This window comes from Cenococcum geophilum, assembly GCF_001692895.1.
Source record: "Cenococcum geophilum 1.58 unplaced genomic scaffold K441scaffold_8, whole genome shotgun sequence".
Lineage (NCBI taxonomy): Eukaryota > Fungi > Ascomycota > Dothideomycetes > Gloniales > Gloniaceae > Cenococcum > Cenococcum geophilum.
In genome coordinates, this window is record NW_027137566.1 from 3,056,231 (window position 1) to 3,074,438 (window position 18,208).

General features: G+C 40.0%; 3 protein-coding genes across 3 annotated transcripts; all 3 read left to right on the plus strand.

The window, feature by feature from the left end:
• Nucleotide 1: 1 nt before the first annotated feature.
• K441DRAFT_655119 (inorganic phosphate transport PHO88) lies at nucleotides 2-1,120 on the plus strand. Its single transcript, XM_067647794.1, has 4 exons — nucleotides 2-158; nucleotides 229-249; nucleotides 303-442; nucleotides 544-1,120. The coding sequence occupies exons 1-4, from the start codon at nucleotides 139-141 to the stop codon at nucleotides 936-938; spliced, it is 576 nt and encodes a 191-aa protein (XP_067507662.1). The 5' UTR covers nucleotides 2-138; the 3' UTR covers nucleotides 939-1,120.
• Nucleotides 1,121-1,186: 66 nt separating this feature from the next.
• Nucleotides 1,187-3,133, plus strand: K441DRAFT_655120 (DNA repair protein). The gene is made up of 3 exons (XM_067647795.1): nucleotides 1,187-1,408; nucleotides 1,480-2,125; nucleotides 2,232-3,133. The coding sequence occupies exons 1-3, from the start codon at nucleotides 1,319-1,321 to the stop codon at nucleotides 2,651-2,653; spliced, it is 1,158 nt and encodes a 385-aa protein (XP_067507663.1). The 5' UTR covers nucleotides 1,187-1,318; the 3' UTR covers nucleotides 2,654-3,133.
• Nucleotides 3,134-3,532: 399 nt separating this feature from the next.
• On the plus strand, nucleotides 3,533-5,498 carry K441DRAFT_703653 (uncharacterized protein). Its single transcript, XM_067653491.1, has 5 exons — nucleotides 3,533-3,683; nucleotides 3,748-4,033; nucleotides 4,087-4,459; nucleotides 4,508-5,013; nucleotides 5,074-5,498. The coding sequence occupies exons 2-5, from the start codon at nucleotides 4,019-4,021 to the stop codon at nucleotides 5,152-5,154; spliced, it is 975 nt and encodes a 324-aa protein (XP_067507664.1). The 5' UTR covers nucleotides 3,533-3,683; nucleotides 3,748-4,018; the 3' UTR covers nucleotides 5,155-5,498.
• Nucleotides 5,499-18,208: the final 12,710 nt, after the last annotated feature.

Sequence of the window (18,208 nt, forward strand, 5' to 3'; positions counted from 1 at the left end):
ATTTTTGCTTCTGCAAAAAAGCCTCAGACATCTACTTCCCCATCCATTCTCTTCCACCCTCCGCTAGCACTGCATACACAGCGGTATCTACTGTGATTCCTTCGCTCGCCTCGCAGTACATAGCAGCCGAGGCTCAAGATGGCGCTCAATCCGCAAATGTAAGTACAATTTATCGTACAGTTCCAGGCAGATACAGAGAGCCCCTGCTAACAACGCGCTTTCATACAGAACAAACCTTATCATTATCCTGTATGTGTAGACATATCGGGCACAACAGGCTCTGTTATCTGATTGCTTCCTAGGGGTTTTATGCAGCTCTCGAAAAAGATACCATTTGACGATCCGAATGTGTTAAACGGAGTCCGCGCTCTCTATGTCTTCTCGAACGTGCTGATCCTTGGGATCTACCTTTACGTGCAGCAGCAAATAAACAAGAAGAGAGGTATGTTAATGGCTTTCGCAAGTTTCCAAGCCTCCGCACAATGTTACACCAAGCGCAGGATCTGGTCAACGGAGGTCAAAGCTAATATATTCTCCCTCAAGATATGACCGTGATCAAATATGTTGAGCCTGCCCCCATGGGCTCTGGCGAGGATCCCAAGCCCGTCAACATCACAATCCACGCATATGATTTGCAGCAACTCCGCGCCCTCTTCAAGGCACAGCTCATGGGTATCGGCATGATGGCCGTCATGCACTTTTACTTTAAGTACACCAACCCGCTCCTAATCCAGTCCATCATCCCCGTGAAGGGAGCATTCGAGGGCAACCTCATCAAGATCCACTTACTGGGCTACCCAGCGACTGGCGACCTGAGGCGACCATGGAAGGCGACCGGCGGACTCATGGGCGCTATGCAGGGAGGCGAGATCAAGACAGATAAGAAGAGCATCGAGGCTGCCGAGAAAGCCGGACGGGGTGGCGCGAAGGAGGAATAATTTTAACCCGTCTGGGCTTCTCCTGGGCAGACTATGTAGGGTTTTTGGTTTACGGGCAAATATTAAATCAAAATGTGGCTCTAGCAACTGCTTGTAGATGGTTTACTTGTGTTCCCGCACTAATCCGCTGGTTGCATGNGCATAGTTGTAGTATTAGAATTCATTCTGTTTACGCACAAGCAATGCTTCTCCCGCAAGTGACTTGGTTCTAGTTCCTTGGCCTGCATCACCACCCTACGACTTTTCTACCTGATTCAGTCTGCCGCACAAGAGCCGCAACACCTTGAGTTTAGAGGAGCCTACATCCTTTCCCCATAATTTAAGCTATAATTAAAATTAAAATTTCGCAATTCTTCCCAGGATCTTCTCTATCCCCACAAATGGCAGACCGGCCCTCAACGCCACCCCAAGCCTCCAAGGCCGGAAACCTCCCACCAGGCCCCCTCACACCGGAACAAGTGCGGCGGATGGTACGGCCTTAATCCCTCTCTTTCCAGCCAACCCACTGAAATCCCAATAATCTAACCCTACATCCCTCTAGGAAGAAAGCCGCCTAAAAGCCAAAGCCCTCCGCACCGCCGCCGACGCCAGCAGCCTCAACGCACCTTCCAAAGCCAGCAACACCGCTCCCCGCGGCCAAAAACGGTCCTTCTCCTCCCTCTCCTCCGTCCCACGCACCCACCGCGATGCCTCCTCCAGCACCCCCGCCCCCCGCGCCGGCGCCGGCGCCGGCGCCCTCACACAGCCCAAGGACGACGGCATCCGCCCGGCCAAGAAGTTCGAGCGCACCGCGTACATCGAGTACGACTTCAGCAAGATGACGGACACGAAGGGCGGCTTCCTGTCGTCGACCGACGACCCGCACAACCGCGCCATGCGCGCCGGTGGCGGGCTGCAGGAGGAGAAACCGGCGCATATGACGCTGAAGGAGTGGGAGCGGCACCAGCTGCTTGCGAAGCTGAGGGCGGCGCGGAGCGGGCCGTTTGAGCCGGGGATTAGCGTGTTGGAGGCGAAGGGAGAGGGGGCCGAGGCCAAGAAGTGTAGGGAGTGTGGGAGCTTGGAGATTGATTGGAAGTGGGAGGAGGTGTTTGGGGTGAAGGTTTGTGGGGGCTGTAAGGAGAGGGTGCCGGAGAAGTATAGCTTGCTGACGAAGACGGAGGCGAGGGAGGATTATCTGTTGACGGATCGTGAGTGCTTCTCTCCTACGTGCTGCCTGGTGTTGAAGATAGTGTCTACGAGACACTGGCGAGTAAGAGGCGTGGCGGCATGTTTTACTGATGTGTGGGTGTACAGCTGAACTTAAAGACGAGTCGTTACTACCGCATCTCGAACGTCCGAATCCGCATAAGTCTAATTGGAATAATATGCAGCTCTTCCTCCGCTTTCAAGTTGAAGAGTATGCGTTTTCGCCTAAGAAATGGGGATCCCCTGAAGCGCTGGACGCAGAGTTTGAGAAACGGCAGACGGAGCAGAAGAAACGGAAGGAGAAGAAATTTAATAGCAAGCTTGAGGAGCTGAAGAAGAGGACGAGAGTGGAGGCATATAATAGGAGTAAACTTGCCGGAGGAGAGGATGTGAGGTTTGGAGATCGGATTGTGGGAAGGAATGATAGGCATACGCATGAGTGGGGCACGGCAGTATTCGATCCAGACACGGGAATGAGCAAGAAGAGTTGTGTGGAGTGTGGCATGGAGGTTGAGGAGTTAGAGTTTTGAAAGAGCATACGATTAAGATACCCAAGCATAGTTAAAGATAATGAAGGGTCTTGATTGAGAACCAATAAGACATGAATTAGCCATGCGAACACCATGAAACACCCCCTGCCGTCCCTAGGCAGTGCCCGGACGTGTATAAAGGAATCATTTCTATTCGAACAACGATACATACCCCAACGAGCAAAGGAATTTCTGAGACTTTGAGCCTCACAGTACTATTCCCAAGGCCAGCTCTTTGAGAAGCTAGGGAGAATAAACTCCCAGTTAATATGTAGGCAAAATATAGATTCATTAAAGCGGCATGGGTGACCTTTAAAATATTAGTAGTTCAGACACCGCACAACTATCTTAACTGTATAAGCAAATGAACATATAGCATCGTAACCCTCGGTATCTTTTTCTTTCTGTTGCTATCATCCTCTTCATCCTCATCATCGTCGTCAGCATTATCATTATCAAGCCTCAAGTCTCTTCGCAACCAAATCGTGCACCTCTCTCTTAGATCTTGAATCGTAGCATTCTCATGTGCCTGATAACTACCGCTAGCCATCCACCTATCCGCAGACTAAAGATATTCTTGTGAATTGAAATGCTAGGACCGATTCCAGACTCGTCTATGAGTTTCGTACATTTGAAATATGGGAAAGCTGCAGCTGTTCCCTTGAATCATCAAATCACCCACTTTATCAAATATCGTCCAACTTCGTCGGTGTCAGGTGACGTGTCACCCCGCTTCTATATTGTTCTACGCAGCGTATCCGGCAAGTGCCAGATACTCGCTTACCTTTTTGGGTTTGTTCGGTGGTCAAGTGGGACCGTGCATGAGGTGGCTCGAACTTTATTTTCCAGGGTATCCTCGAAGTCTCGGCCAGGGCCTGTGAAAGCTTTAATTCCTTGCGTTATACCTAGAATACCCCCATTTTGCAATGGATTGAAGCAAATCGGTGAGGTGGTGTTGAGCTAGGACCTTTCCCACTCTGGGGAACTAAGAGATTTTCGCGTTCGAGCTAGAGCTTGGCTGAGCGCTAGTGTGAGCAACAAGCAAAGGATTCCGCTGTAGACGCCCAATCCGGAGTGCTAACAATTCTATCCAGTAGCATCAATCATCCGTCCAATAGTCTGTCAAACTTTTCTTTGCCCTATCAAGCAACTATGAGTTGTACCGCCTCGCAGCCGCAGGGGCTGACGAGTAATCAGAAAAGGTGACCTAGATGTTTTGTAATCATGAGCGGGGGGTTGAAGCCGGCGCAGAAAGACGGGCCATATGATTAAGAGGAGCTTAAAGGACTATTCTAACATTCAATCGATGTTGAAATTGCATTTGCGGACTCGGGGCAGCTTTAAAGGTGATTATAGACCAAGACTATGTCGACCAATAAGGTAAGTCATGGTCCGCTTGTCATGCAAATGGCTTACTGACCCTCGCAATGCAGTCTACCAACGGCACTAAGGAGAGATTCGCCGACCACGATGGCCACTTCAGACGACCAGCCTCCAAGTTCCGAAACTTCATTCCCTCCGAACAATTCCCTGCTGAGGGAGGTCGTTATGCCCTTTACATCCACTACGGCTGTCCGTGGGCACACAGAGCCGTGATAGTTCGCGCCTTAAAGGGACTAGAAGATGTAATACAGCTTGTCGAGCTCGACGCACGTGACCCAGTCAAAGGCTGGTACTTCTCTGGTGTGCGAGGGCCAGAAAAAGATCCCATATATGGCGCAACATACATGCGGGAATTGTATCTGATGGCGGACCCGCATTATAACGGAAGAATTACAGTTCCAGTGCTCTGGGATAAGAAGAATGGTTGGTCTTCCTGATTGCCTACCTATGCTTGACTCATGAATATGCCAGCGACCATTGTGAACAATGAAAGCAGTGAGATTATTCGCATTTTCTACGACGCATTCGACAAGCTACTTCCGTCAGGGAAGCGTGAGGAAAGTAAAGGAGAGGCCGCTTTCCTTCCACCTCACCTTGCCAAAGATATCGACGCCATGAACGAATGGGTTTACGATACTGTCAATAATGGAGTGTACAAGACAGGCTTTGCTACTTCTCAGCAGGCGTATAATGAGCACGTATCCAAGCTCTTTCAATCTCTTGATCGCTTAGAGACCCATCTTGGCGAACCTGGCCATCATCCATACTTGTTTGGCCAGCATATTACTGAAGCCGACATTCGCCTCTACACAACTTTGATCCGGTTCGATGCTGCGTACTATACGCTCTTTAAATGTAACATCAAGATGATCCGGTTGGATTACCCTCGATTACATGAGTGGCTGAGAAGACTTTACTGGGATGAAAGTGAAAGAACAAGTGGCGGTGTCTTTAAAAAAACGACAAACTTCGACGTGGTAAGTATTCAGTGATGAGACGCATACATAACGATGATCCAGGGTGCTGAATCTTGGCAGATTAAGACGGGATATGCAAAAGTCGAAGGTGGCAATGGTATCATCCCGGCCGGCCCTATTCCTTATATCTTACCTCTTTGATCTTTCCTTATCCGCTTTCATAAGTACAACGGGTCTCTCTAAATCTCCTTGGCAACTTAGTCGTATTCCTGCCTTTTAGCTGCCAGTCCTACAGTTTCCTTTTATATCTGGCATATGTTGGGGCGATCTCATGAATATGATTATGGTGATTCATTTCTTAAATTCAACAATTTTACATTGATAACTGCCCCAGTTCGACCCTACGCACGTTGTATAATGAAACTTGGTAGATTAAGAATCCTAAACTTTATTGAAAAGTTTATGACACAGGCTTGCCAATCAATCAACGAGACTTCAATATTGAATTGAATTGAATGCCAAGACTCAATCAATTCAATCAACTGAGAGCTCACTAGCTTGGCAACGCATTCAATCCGGAGGTCCTAATTGAATTGAGTTGATTGAAAATATTGAAGTTTTTGATATTATAGAAAATATACCAAAGTTTATATACCGTAATGCCCTAAACTTTATTTTTCTTAGAGTTCCTCGCCAAAAAAAGTTTATCCGAGTATTACCCATTATTTACACCGTCATATCGCCGCCAAAGTCTTGGCAGGTAAGCAGAGTTATCCCTTAACCCGTCGGTTCTGGCTCTTAGTTATTGATAAGAATCAGCCAACTAGAGGCTCTCGTTTGACTTGATTTGTGGGGCCTGTGATGAGAACTGTAGCGACGTGAGGTTATTCAAATTTGAGATTTTCTATATAGATAGATATTTGTAGGCTAGTCCTTGGAGTTTAGCTTAGCTAGGTGTTCCTCCCAGCAGGGCCCCGTCGTGCAAAACGGAATATGGCACACAGAACAGCCAAATCTTGTTCTTAGTGGCCTCGTACAGCGTTTCCAGCCCCTACTATCCTCTCGCGACTTCATTGTAGTGTTAACAGATAAGTCTGCGAGCGGCTTACGAGAGCCCGGGCGCTTAATAACTCCAGAACGGTGCGCTTCGGTGCAGGCGGAGCAGAGGACCTGTTTTCGCCACAGTTTCTAGTGTTAATGCTCCCTAACCGGGCGCCATACAATGTCCATTATTCCTTTTCGCTTTTATAAGGGCGGGTAGCCTCTAATTCGAATAGAGGCGTGGAAGAGGGCATCTCGTAGGCGGCGACGGAACGCGAGGTGGGTATAGTATCGCGCTATTCGCACGCCAAGGGCTCTGTAGTTTAAGAGCTAATAGCTGTTGCCCACGATAGTGTCTAGCAGGAAGGAGAACAGAGGCTTCTAAGTCTTCCGGTAAACTCTCTCGGTGTTATAATAAGACCTTAGCTGGTCAGCGACGTCCACGCCACACATCCACAGATTATACTCGTCTATAAAGTCGGGTATGTCCAATTCCGCTCTAGGCTTGTTTCCAAACATCTTAACAGTCTACCTGTAGCCTGTAGCCGTCGTAGTAGGCCGTTTTCGAAGCTTTGCAATGTAGTTTTAACCTAGTGATGTATAACGTCAGCGGCTCTGCGACATGGTGTTGAGAGAGAGACACCTACCATTATGGACCGTAGATAGGAAAAGAACCATTATAGCGTCCTTTTAGGCAAACTCCATTACCTAGTGACTCTTAGATAACTCTGCGTAGAGCGTACCCCATAGAATCTGCGTGTTGTGGCTTAATTTAAGGTCGGAAAGTGATGCTGAGAAGCGCTCTATAGGCACCTTCTTTTTCTGCTTTATACGCTGCTTTAAAGGAGCTGTATAAGCTATAGACAACTCAGACCTAGCTAAAGCTGCCCGGTCAACCTCAATTGTCTCTTCCTGGACGTTATATTCCTCCTCTCCTAGCTCCTTTTGCCGTATACGTGTTGTTCTAACAGTTCCTGCTGCCCCAATCCCTAGCTCTCGCAGCCGTTCGAATAGCTTTACGCTGCTAAAGAGATTATTAAGCCACACTACGTGCTTGCCCGGTGGATAGAGTCGCTCGTTAGTAACGTTATCGCGCTGCGTAAGGAGGTCTAATATTACGGCCTAAGTCTTTATAAAACCCTTATCGAGGAAGGCCTTGTTAAGGTCAACCGGGCCCTTCTTATCGCCTTTAGCATGCCATAGCCAATCCAGAACGTAACCCTGGTTAGCTAGGACCCATATCTTAAAGCCCTCGGGCGTAGGCTTACTAGGTATATTCACAATCTCGGGTGTACGGCCCATAAACCTCTAGATAGTCTCATCAACCACTAGGTGCGGGCCAGGCTTCCAGAATTTGCGACAGAGTATCCGCAGATGCTCAGAGAGATCATCTACGCGGTCAAATATCGTGTAGAAGCCATCCTCTAGCACAGGACTACAACGAATATAGCGCTCAAGCTGCTTAAACCGGCTCTTTAATATGTACTCAGTCACTTTATAAGCAGTGCCTTTTTCGATAGGCCCCTAGTAGTCCTCTACAGCTGGCTCTATCATAATTCCCATATGAATCACGACTCCAAAGTAGGCGTAAAGCTCCTGCCTGCACGTAGGTTTCCATAACCTTGGCCTGCCCTCTGGGGCTTCCTCTTCCGACACAGGATGCGCCGATGCGCCTCTGCATACGCATTTGTCCAGCCAGCCATCTTATCCAGTATCTCATCCGTGAAGAACAGGCGGAATAAGGCTAGAGGATCACCACGATCAATGCCTTGAGGGACAGCGCCTTCTCCTAGGTCCCAGTAGTTGTCTATTCGAAAGGGAGTGAACGGCGGTACAGCCCATGGCTCTGGCGGTGGCTGTTTCGATTTTTTAGTGCGAGGATCTTTCCACTTCACATAGTCGATGTCATTGGATGTGCGCGGCATTGTATAGCATTGAAATGGACAAATATCGCAGCTTGTTTGGTCTATTTACATGCTCTATTGATGCCTCGCGTATAGGTCAGCACGGTGTTCGTGCACGGTGCAGCTTGGCATTGCACCTCGACGGGTTAAGGGATACCACCAGTATCAATTCTATTATTACTATAGCTTCTAACGCGTCAGATGATAGCCAAACAAATACCTTAATCCTTTCTACTGCTCGTTCTAATCCTACCGTATTTATAAACTCGCAACGCGCCTCAAACTATAGCTTAGACAGTAATACTAACGCGTCTGCCACCGATTTCCATCTAGAAGAGTACGCAAATATTAACTAGAAGCGTCTTATTGGCTACCATATTCCTCATCTAACGTCGGGCAAACGTCACGGGCCTACATGGAAGCATGGATACGATATTAAGCATGGTAAAATTGATATGGTAGATGGGCAGTTAAAGCGCCCGCAGAAGGAAGGAATAAGACATACACGGCAGGAAGGTGACTTAACACCATACCAAGACTCGCGATAGACCTATATTAAGGGCGGGGCGAAAGGAACGATGGTAGAAAACAATCTAGGCGTCGGTGGATAGGTCTCCTGCATCAACACCATGCCAAGACTCGTGATAATTATTGACTACCGCACCAGTTAAATTCAGTTGCAACCATTGCAATATTGATTCAATCAATTCAATCAACTGAGCCCTCTGCTTACAAAGCTTTCAATTCAATCAATTCAAGGTTTCAATTGAATTGAATTGATTGATTGGCAAGCCTGATGACATAATGCATAAATGTCGATCGGAAGACTAAAAGAAAAATAATAATGACTCTATCTATTGAAGCCAGCTCTAGAAGCTATCTATATACTTAAGGTAGGTAGAAAAAGACTAACGGAGACGCCGACGATGATATGTAACTGTTACTCAATTATAACCAGGTCGATATTGCTACTTAGTCGGCAATAGGTAATAAATAGGTAATAGAAATAGGTCGATAGGTAATGGAAATTCCTTAAAATCCGACCTGGATCGACACACCCCCAGCTTTAAGCCCCTATAGGTTAAAGCTGTATTGCGGGTCTTAGTATAATATTAAGTCAAATATACCCTATATCTTCCTCCTTACTCACCTCTACTAATTTAGATACTTTCCTTGATATTAACCAATTAATAAATAAATGTCTTGTGCTTCTACCTTAATAAAGCCTTTATTAAGCCGTCTACTACTATTACTATAGTAGGCGTCCAGTTAATCCTAATTGGTTATTATATACTTCTTAATATAGCTAGTAGTAGTATATATTAATATTTTCTTAGCCTAGGGAGTAGCTATATCTTCAGTATTAGAGTATTAAGGAGAGATAGAGCAACGGTAGTAGTAGCGAGTAGTAAAGGGAGGGGGCTAGGGCTCTAAAATAAGATTTAAACGTGTTTATTTTGTAATAAAGCCTTATAGTAGGAACTACAGTAGACTTATTAATGGGCTAGGTATATAGATATTACCGGAAGTTAACAACGTAATAATAACTAGTGGAGTAGTTGCCTAATAGATTAACTNTAATTATATTCTAAGAATTACTATAAGGAAGGAACTATCTAGGTAGGGACTAAGGGTCCTTAAATATATAACTATACTTTTAAGAAAGTCGTTACTCTATCTACTCTATCTACTCTATTTACTTTATTATAGATCTTGCAGATTATATAGATTATATAGATTATATTACATAACTCTACTTACTATTCCTTATTATATAGTTCTACGGGTTTTATCTTAGACCGTGCTTATATTAACTAACTAGCTTCTTCTAACTTCTCTCTAAGTAGTTATAACATTATACTTAAAGCATTTATAATACCATCTCCCTTCTCTTTATCTTTGTCCTTAAAGATACCTAGTATTTCTAAGTCGTTTACTAGAGGTATAATATCCATCTAATTAATTTAGTTAATATTATTACTTATAATACCTAAAGCACCTCCTTCTTTCTTAACTCTTTATTATTCGCGTATAGTCTCTTCTATACTATTACTTAGTAAAGTAATACCATCTCTATATTCCTATTATACGAAAGAGGGGTTAGTATATATTACACTAGCGAGTCCTTTATCTTAATAACTCTCTTTCTATTTAGAGTGCACTAAAGTAAATATTTAATTGTCTTATAATGTTCGCTTAATTTCTAATGCTAAGTATACGCGTCCTATAACTCTTAATAGTCTCTAAGTTCCCTAAGTAATTTATTATAGGGTCTTATGTTTAATCTACTACTATAAAGCTTAATAGTAAGCTATTCTTAGCGCTACTTACGGTCTAATATACCTTAGAAGAGTCCGCGTATATCCTTAAAGCTTAGTATCTAGCTTACGCTTATCTTTAACGTTTAAAATATATCTATAAAAAGGTTTGTTTAAAGGAGTAGAAACTTATTTAATAAGGTCTATAAGAACTTAGTAATAAAAAAATAGATTCTCTTTTAATAGAGAAAGAAATAACTCTAAGTAGTTTAGCAGTCGTTCTTCCTAGGTCCCCCTTAAATAACTCGTTTTTTAGTAATTCCTCCTTATTATTATTACCTAACCTTTTCTCTTCTAATACTCCTATACCTTTTCTATAGCGTTCTTTAGGTTTTCTAGTAGCTCCTAGGTAGTCTTATTATAGCCTATCTACTTTACTTTATACTATATTTTATTATCTATATCCTTATAACTAATGATCTTTAAAACTTACTATTTATCTTTCTCTTATTCTCTATATGTATCTACTTTATAGACCGGTAGCTTAACATTCCTATATACTGGCTCTAGCATTATAATATACTATATAGGGTAGATCTTTATTCTAGCTAGTAGGTTTAACTTAAATATAACTAATAAAATTTTCTATATAATTTTAAAAGGTCCTAGTCTAACATAGTCCAACTTCTTACTTAGTTGTTAACTCTTAAAATTTTTATATAGTAGCTACACTTTATCTCCCTCCTTAAGATCTGGTCCCTTAGATCTCTTAGTATTATAATACTACCTTAGCTGTTTCCATAAGGTCTATATAAAGATTTATTAAACTCTTTATTCTTTACTTAGCTATACTACTTATCTTCTTTACTTAATGTGGTAATAATAAGGTCCTTAGCTTATATCTATAATTCGCCTTAAATAGTAACGTGCCTATTTTTTCTTATAGTGTTATATTGTATATAAACTATATAACTAGTAATAGCGATACCTAATTATTCTATATATAATTAATATAATACCTTAGATACTACTCTAGTGTCTAGTTTAATATTTCTATTTAACCGTCTATCTATAGATAATATATAGTGGAAGTTACTGCTTAAACTCTTTACTCTGCTAAGAATACTTCTTAGAATACTACTATAAATCTTAGATCTCTATCTAATATAATCTTGTTTAGTACTCTATATCTTATAAATACTTCTTTAATATAGATTCTAGCGATATCTTCCACTAATATTTCTTCTATATATGCTATAAAGTATCCCCACTTTGTAAGCTTATTTATTATTACTAAGATTATATTATAATCTTATCCAGTAATAGGATCTCTTAACTTCGGTAACTTAATAATAAAGTCCTATAATATAACCTCCTATAGTCTCTCCGGTATTTTAATAGGTTATAGCCCTCTATATAGCTTATACCTTATTAGTTTATTTCTTTAACAATTTAGATATTCCTTAGTAATTTTCCATACTAAACTTTAGATTCTATTAATAATATATTCCTCTTAGAGTCTTAATACTAAGCTAATAGCTCCGTTATATTCTTAAGTTAGTCCCTTATAAAATAACTTAATAAACTCCTTTATAATAAATCTTAGTACGTATATTATTTTTCAATTCTCGTACTATTCTAAGTCTGGATCCTCTACCTATATATCTTAAATCTTTTATATTTAATTACTCTCTAGTAAATTATAGATCTATTCTTCTTATATTACTACAATTTTCGGATAATTATATCTAATTAATCTATTTATGTCTTTTCGTAATAAAGCCCCTAATGGCTTTTTATTATTCTATAGTTTAGTCTTTTTACTTAAAGTATCTACTTATATATTTTCTATACCCTTAATATACTAAATCTTAAAATAGTATTCCGTAAGCATCTCCGCCTATCTAACCTATCTATAATTAAGTTCTTTTATTAGGAACCCCGTTAGGTTCTTATAATCCATTTTAACTATAAATAGTTTTTCTATGCCTTATAAGAATGACCTTTATTCCTTTAGTACTATAACTATACCTAATAACTCCTTATTATAGATGTTATAGTTTAGTTCTAGTGGTATCATTTTTTAACTATAGTATGCCACTAGGTGCTATTTATCTTTATATTTCTATAGAAAGCACGCTCCTAGTATATAGTCTAATATATCTATTTCGACCACTATCTCTAACTATAGTTAATAGATTTTAAGAACTAGCTCCTAGGTAAACAACTATTTAATTTTCTTAAACAGTTCCTTTTATTCCTCTCCCTATACCTATAGTTCTTCCTTCTTTATTAATCTTATAAGTGGCTTAATATCCTTTAACCATTAAGCTATAAACCTTCTATAGTAATTATAGAATCCTAGAAATAACCTTAACTATATTATATTTTCTAGTTCTTACCAATTTACTATAGCCTTAATCTTCTTTAGATCTATATTAAGTTAGCCTAGTTTAATAATAAATTTAATAAAATTAGTTTTTCTAGTAAAGAACTCGTATTTTTTAATTACTACTAGCATCTACTCTTCCTATAGTCTCTTTAAGACCCATTTAATATATTCTCCATATTCTTCCTTACTTATTAAATAAATAATATTATTATTAAGATATACTATAATAAATTTATCCAAGTATTCTCTTAATATATTATTAATACGCTTCTAAAATGTTACTAATACGTTTATAAGCCTAAATTATATAACTAGTAGTTTATATAGTCCTTCCTTTAACCTAAAGGCTACCTTTTATTTATTACCTTCCTTAATCCTAATCTAATAGTATACCTATCTTAAATCTATCTTTATAAAGATTTACATATTACTAATCCTATCTTAGATTTCGCTAATTAAGGGTAAAGAATACCTATCCTTTCTAGTAATACTATTTAACTATTTATAGTTAATGCATAGCCTAAGTTTTCTATTCTTCTTTAGTATAAATAGTACTAAATATCCCGCTAATAACTATAATAGTCTAATATATCCTTTTTGAAGATTTTCTTAGATAAACTCCTTAAGTACCTATAACTCTTTTTCTATTAACTTATAGGTTAGATAGAACCTTAGACTTATTTCTAGTTCTAATTCTATCTTATAGTCCTATACTATATAATCTAATAGCTTTTCACTTTCTAGTAACTATAACTGTCGGAACGTTAATTACATGACGTGGTCACGAGACCACGAAGCAAGGTTAACTAGTCTGACCTTAGAGCAACCCCCTATTTCTAGACATTAATCAACTACTAACTTCAACACCGCATACGTACCACTATAAGTAATATTCGTGCACGTTAATAAAGCGAGTATACTAACACTAATTAGTAGACGTATAGATTAGGAAATACGCAATAGCAAAGCTCGAAACCACGAATTAGCTTAACTGCTAACGCGTTAAATCGCAGAGCTATCACCCTATTTTAGTTAAAGGAGAAAACTACGTTACCCTTAAAGCTCGAAACCACGTATTAGCTTACTAATGCGTCAGATCGCCTAGAGAATCGTATCTTTACTTAGAGAGAGCTACGTTATCCTTAAAGCTCGAAACCACGCATTAGCTTAACTATTAACGCGTCAAATCGCCTAGAGGACCCTCAAAGCTTAAAACCACGTATTAACTTAACTGTTGACGCGTTAGATCGCCTAGAGGACCGTATCTTTGCTAAGAATCGTCTTCAGTCTTTAAAAACTGTAGATTTGTTAAGGGGACACGTATACACCCTTACACCCTTATCTCTCGACCTTGACCTTAACCTCAACCTCAACCTCTACCTCACCCTCGACCTTAACCCCTGACCTCGACTATAACCCTTAACCTTAACCCCAACCTTGACCTCAACCTTAACCTTAACCTCAAACTATAACACAACAATATGGAAATTAATTAGAAGGAGAGAATTGCTAAGTATAGATACGGAATTAATGCAGACAAGGCTATAAAGGACGAACTAGCAGAGTTTGTAGAAACGATAATATATCTAACACAAGACCTTACAGATAACGACTTATGGTACATTTTTTGGGAGCAGTTTAAGGGGTTTATAGTAGAGAGCTTTAAGAAGATACGTATAGATATTAGATCTAAGCTACGAAGACATCTCCTTAAAAGAGGTGTTTATATAGGCAGACGCACTAGCAGAATTACTATATCTAAGCTGTTATTTAAAGTTATATAAGAAGAAAAGCTGCATTAATAGATAGATAAGGAGATCGTAGCAACCATTAAGGAGTTAGCAGAACTACTGGCTATAAGAGCACTGCGAGATAGGTTAAACCACACTCGTAACGGTCTGTCGGGTCAGCCTATAGCTATAGTTACTACCCCACTTGGTCCTCCTCCTGCCCGGTATCTTTACCCTAGTACTGCTAGGGGTAGACTAAACCATATTCTTAACGGTTTAGCTATTAGCCCAGAATCAGTTCAGCCTATAGCTACAACTACAGCTATAGCTACAACGCCGCCTAAAATATAGATACCTACCCCTATAACACCTTAGCAGCCTAGCCTACTATAACCTACCCTACCGCAATCTACCTAACAGCAGCGTACCCTATCGCGACCTACCTCTACGCAGAGTCGGCAACTATCGCCTACGGTAACTGCCTCTACCCTTCCTCTAGTAACTGCTACTACCTTACCCAGTCCTCCTCCTACCTAGTATCCTTACCCTACTATATAAGCATCTCCTATCCCACCACCAGCTACTCCGCCAATTCCACTAGCTATTCCAACTACTGCACCACTAGTTATCCCGATCACTGCACCGCCAGCTACTCCAGTTACTACCCCTATTGCCCCTACTACCCCTACTGCCCCTACTACCCCTACTACCCCTCCTAGTCCTTAATCCTCTAATTATAACCAAATCCACACTCTTATTAACTAATTGCTATAGTCACAGCAACTACAGCAGCCGTAGTAACCGCAGTAGCTATATATATATACACCACCTAAACTAGCCGTGCTTAGTATAGAGTAAGGACCTAGGCAAGGACCTAGATATAGTAAAGAGGTAGCTATAATTATAAAGATCTATACAGATAACCAAAAGTATAATAGATCTTCTATTATTATATAGGAAAAGGAACACCTTAACTAGGGAATGTATACTACCTTCTTCACAGATCGCTGCTACTATAACTAAGATTAAGGTCGGAACCAGGACCGAAATCGCAATTAAAATGACTAAGATTATAGCCGCAACCAAGCATGCGGACGCTATAATAAAGGGATAGGTTAAATAAGCGAACTATAAGGTATTGCCTAGGTATATAGTAGGGAGTAGGCAATACCCTTATATAGGAGAAAGAGAGAGACAAACTAATAGGGGAGGAAGGAGGCTATAAGCCTAAAGAGCTTATAGGGGGTGGCTAAGGCCTAGCCGAAGGCTACCCTTAGCAGCCCTAAGAGCTCCTAGGATATAGCTAAGATGGTATTATAGGACTACCTATAATACCTTATACACGCCTACCTGTTTATACCACTAAGACACCAGTGTCTAATATCCGCAGTATCTAATATCTGCAATATCTGCAAGATCCGCAATATCCGCAATATCCGCAAGATCCGCAATATTGACAATATCCGCAAAATCCGCAATATTAACAATATCCGCAAGATCCGCAATATTGACAATATCCGCAATATTCGCAATATCCGCAATTCTCTACACTAATTCAAAGTCTTTATATAACTGTCTCATCCGACAAGGAACTACGTAAGAGAAACGCTTAATAATCGAATTATGGGCCGTAGGGTGGGTTAAACGAACGGAGTCGGCTTTAGTTTAACTAGGTGTAATAAGCTTAGACTATATAGAGCCAACCGCTAAGGCGCTAGTGGCGGGCAAACCAATAGCGATTTTCTATCCCGGGGATGGAAAATCCTAATTAGCTGGTTCAACGGCATAGCAGAATTTAGCAGAATTTTGGCAGAATTTGGCAGATTATTACGTATCGATTGGATCTCTAGCTATTACGTATACGCTATAAATAGTCTAAAAGTAGACTTAACTTTAGAAGTGTAGATTAGCCTTCTTTTTAGAGTTACTCCAGTATCGGAACGTTAATTACGTGACGTGGTTATAAGACCACGAAGCGAGGTTAACTAGTCTAACCTTAGAGCAACCCCCTATTTCTAGACATTAATTAACTACCAACTTCAACACCGCATACGTACCACTACAAGTGATATTCGTGCACGTTGATAAAGCGAGTATACCGACAATAACCTTTTGCTATATTTATAGTATCTCTTTAGTATATAACTTAATCCTTAATTAGTCTCTTTATATATCGCTCTAACTTAGTTTATTATCGTATCTTATATTATTATATATCTCTAATATTAACCTAACCTATAACCTAATTAATCTTTAGATTATATTTCTGTAACTAAGGTATTTCTAATACTGCCTTATTATTCCCTAATAGTAATATATTAAAAGACATCTTAATTTATTTCCCTTTAATAGTTATCTAAATTAGTCCTATTTTAAGATTAATAATACCTCCTCTATAGGCTATTAGATCTCCTAAAATTATTACTAATAAATAAGGGTGCTCTTTTTGCCTATGTAGTAGCCCTATCTTTTTAACTATTATTAGTAAGATATAGTTCCTTATTACTCCACTATCTACTAATACTTTAAACTACTAATCTTACCATTTAACTCTTAGATTTAGGTATTGTCCTTAAATTCCTTTAAGGGTCTAGGGCTTTACTACTAGCTCCCTTTAGTCCTATAGGCCTCTACTTTTCCTAACTATTAGCTGCTTAATCCTGTTATACTTAGCTTATTCTTTAGCTAATACCTAGTTTACTTTTTGTCTTTAATATACTATAAATAGGTATTCTCTAGACATTCCTACTATTATTATTTATCTAAGTATTCTTTTATAAGGAATTTTTCTAGTTAAAGTATTAAACCCCCTTCCTCTTAGACTTTTGCTAGATACTAGCCGTATATATACTTAGCATTCCTATACTATTATTTATCTATTATCTAGTATATCCTTATAAAGTATTTCCAATTCTTTTCCTTTAGATTCTTATACATTTTATATATATAATCTATATATATAATCTATAATAGCGTATAGTATACTAGGTGCTTTAGGTTAACTCTTAACTTATCTTTATCTTTAAGTTTAAACCTCTATTATACTAATCTAAACGTTATAACTTTATTTGCAGGTACTAAGACGCACCTCTTACTTATCTAGTCCTCTAATTATTCCTCTAAATCCTTTAATATTATAATTAAGGCTCCCTTAATATAATTTATTACTTTTTCCGTAATTAGGTGGTCTTAGATAACTTTTTCGTCCAACTATATATAGAAATCTTCCTACTTGTTGGGAATAAAGGCAAATGGTCACTATATAAGGCATATTGCCGTCACGTATAGCAAGTTGCCGTTACGTGCGGCAAGTTGCCATCACGTGCCGCCGCGGCACTAGCGTGGTAAGGAACCTTAAGTTCCTTACCCCTTTCTCTAAGAAGAATATAGAACAATTATTATACTATCTACAAACCGTAGCTACGTGATATCCCCTTGTGTAACCAACACTGATTAGTAGTTAACTTTACTGTTATACTATAGAGCAGCTAGGTATTACCAAGAAGAGACGAGCCACTGTACCAGTGCTACTCGTGCTAGAGAAAGCTATCTTTTGAGGTTAGAACTGGTCCTAAACCTTAAATAGAACTCTTCTATAAATCTAAGGATTTAAAGGCTAGAACTGGTCCTAAGCCTTTCTAAGATTATGGATTCTTGCGTCTATTACGCAGAACAACACGCTTTACAAGTCTTTGCGATTTAAGGCTAGAACTGGTCCTAAGCCCTATAATCGCAAATATACGTTATAAACGCGTACTAAACAACAATCCCTATACCAATAACACTTCCCTTCTTCCGAAAACATGGCTACGCCTACTTTAAATAACTAGAAAGACTCCTTACTATTAGGGGTAGCTAAGCACGCGAAACTTATTAATAAAGACTGGGATAAATTCGCCTTTAATATAATAACTTATACTATAAAATAAG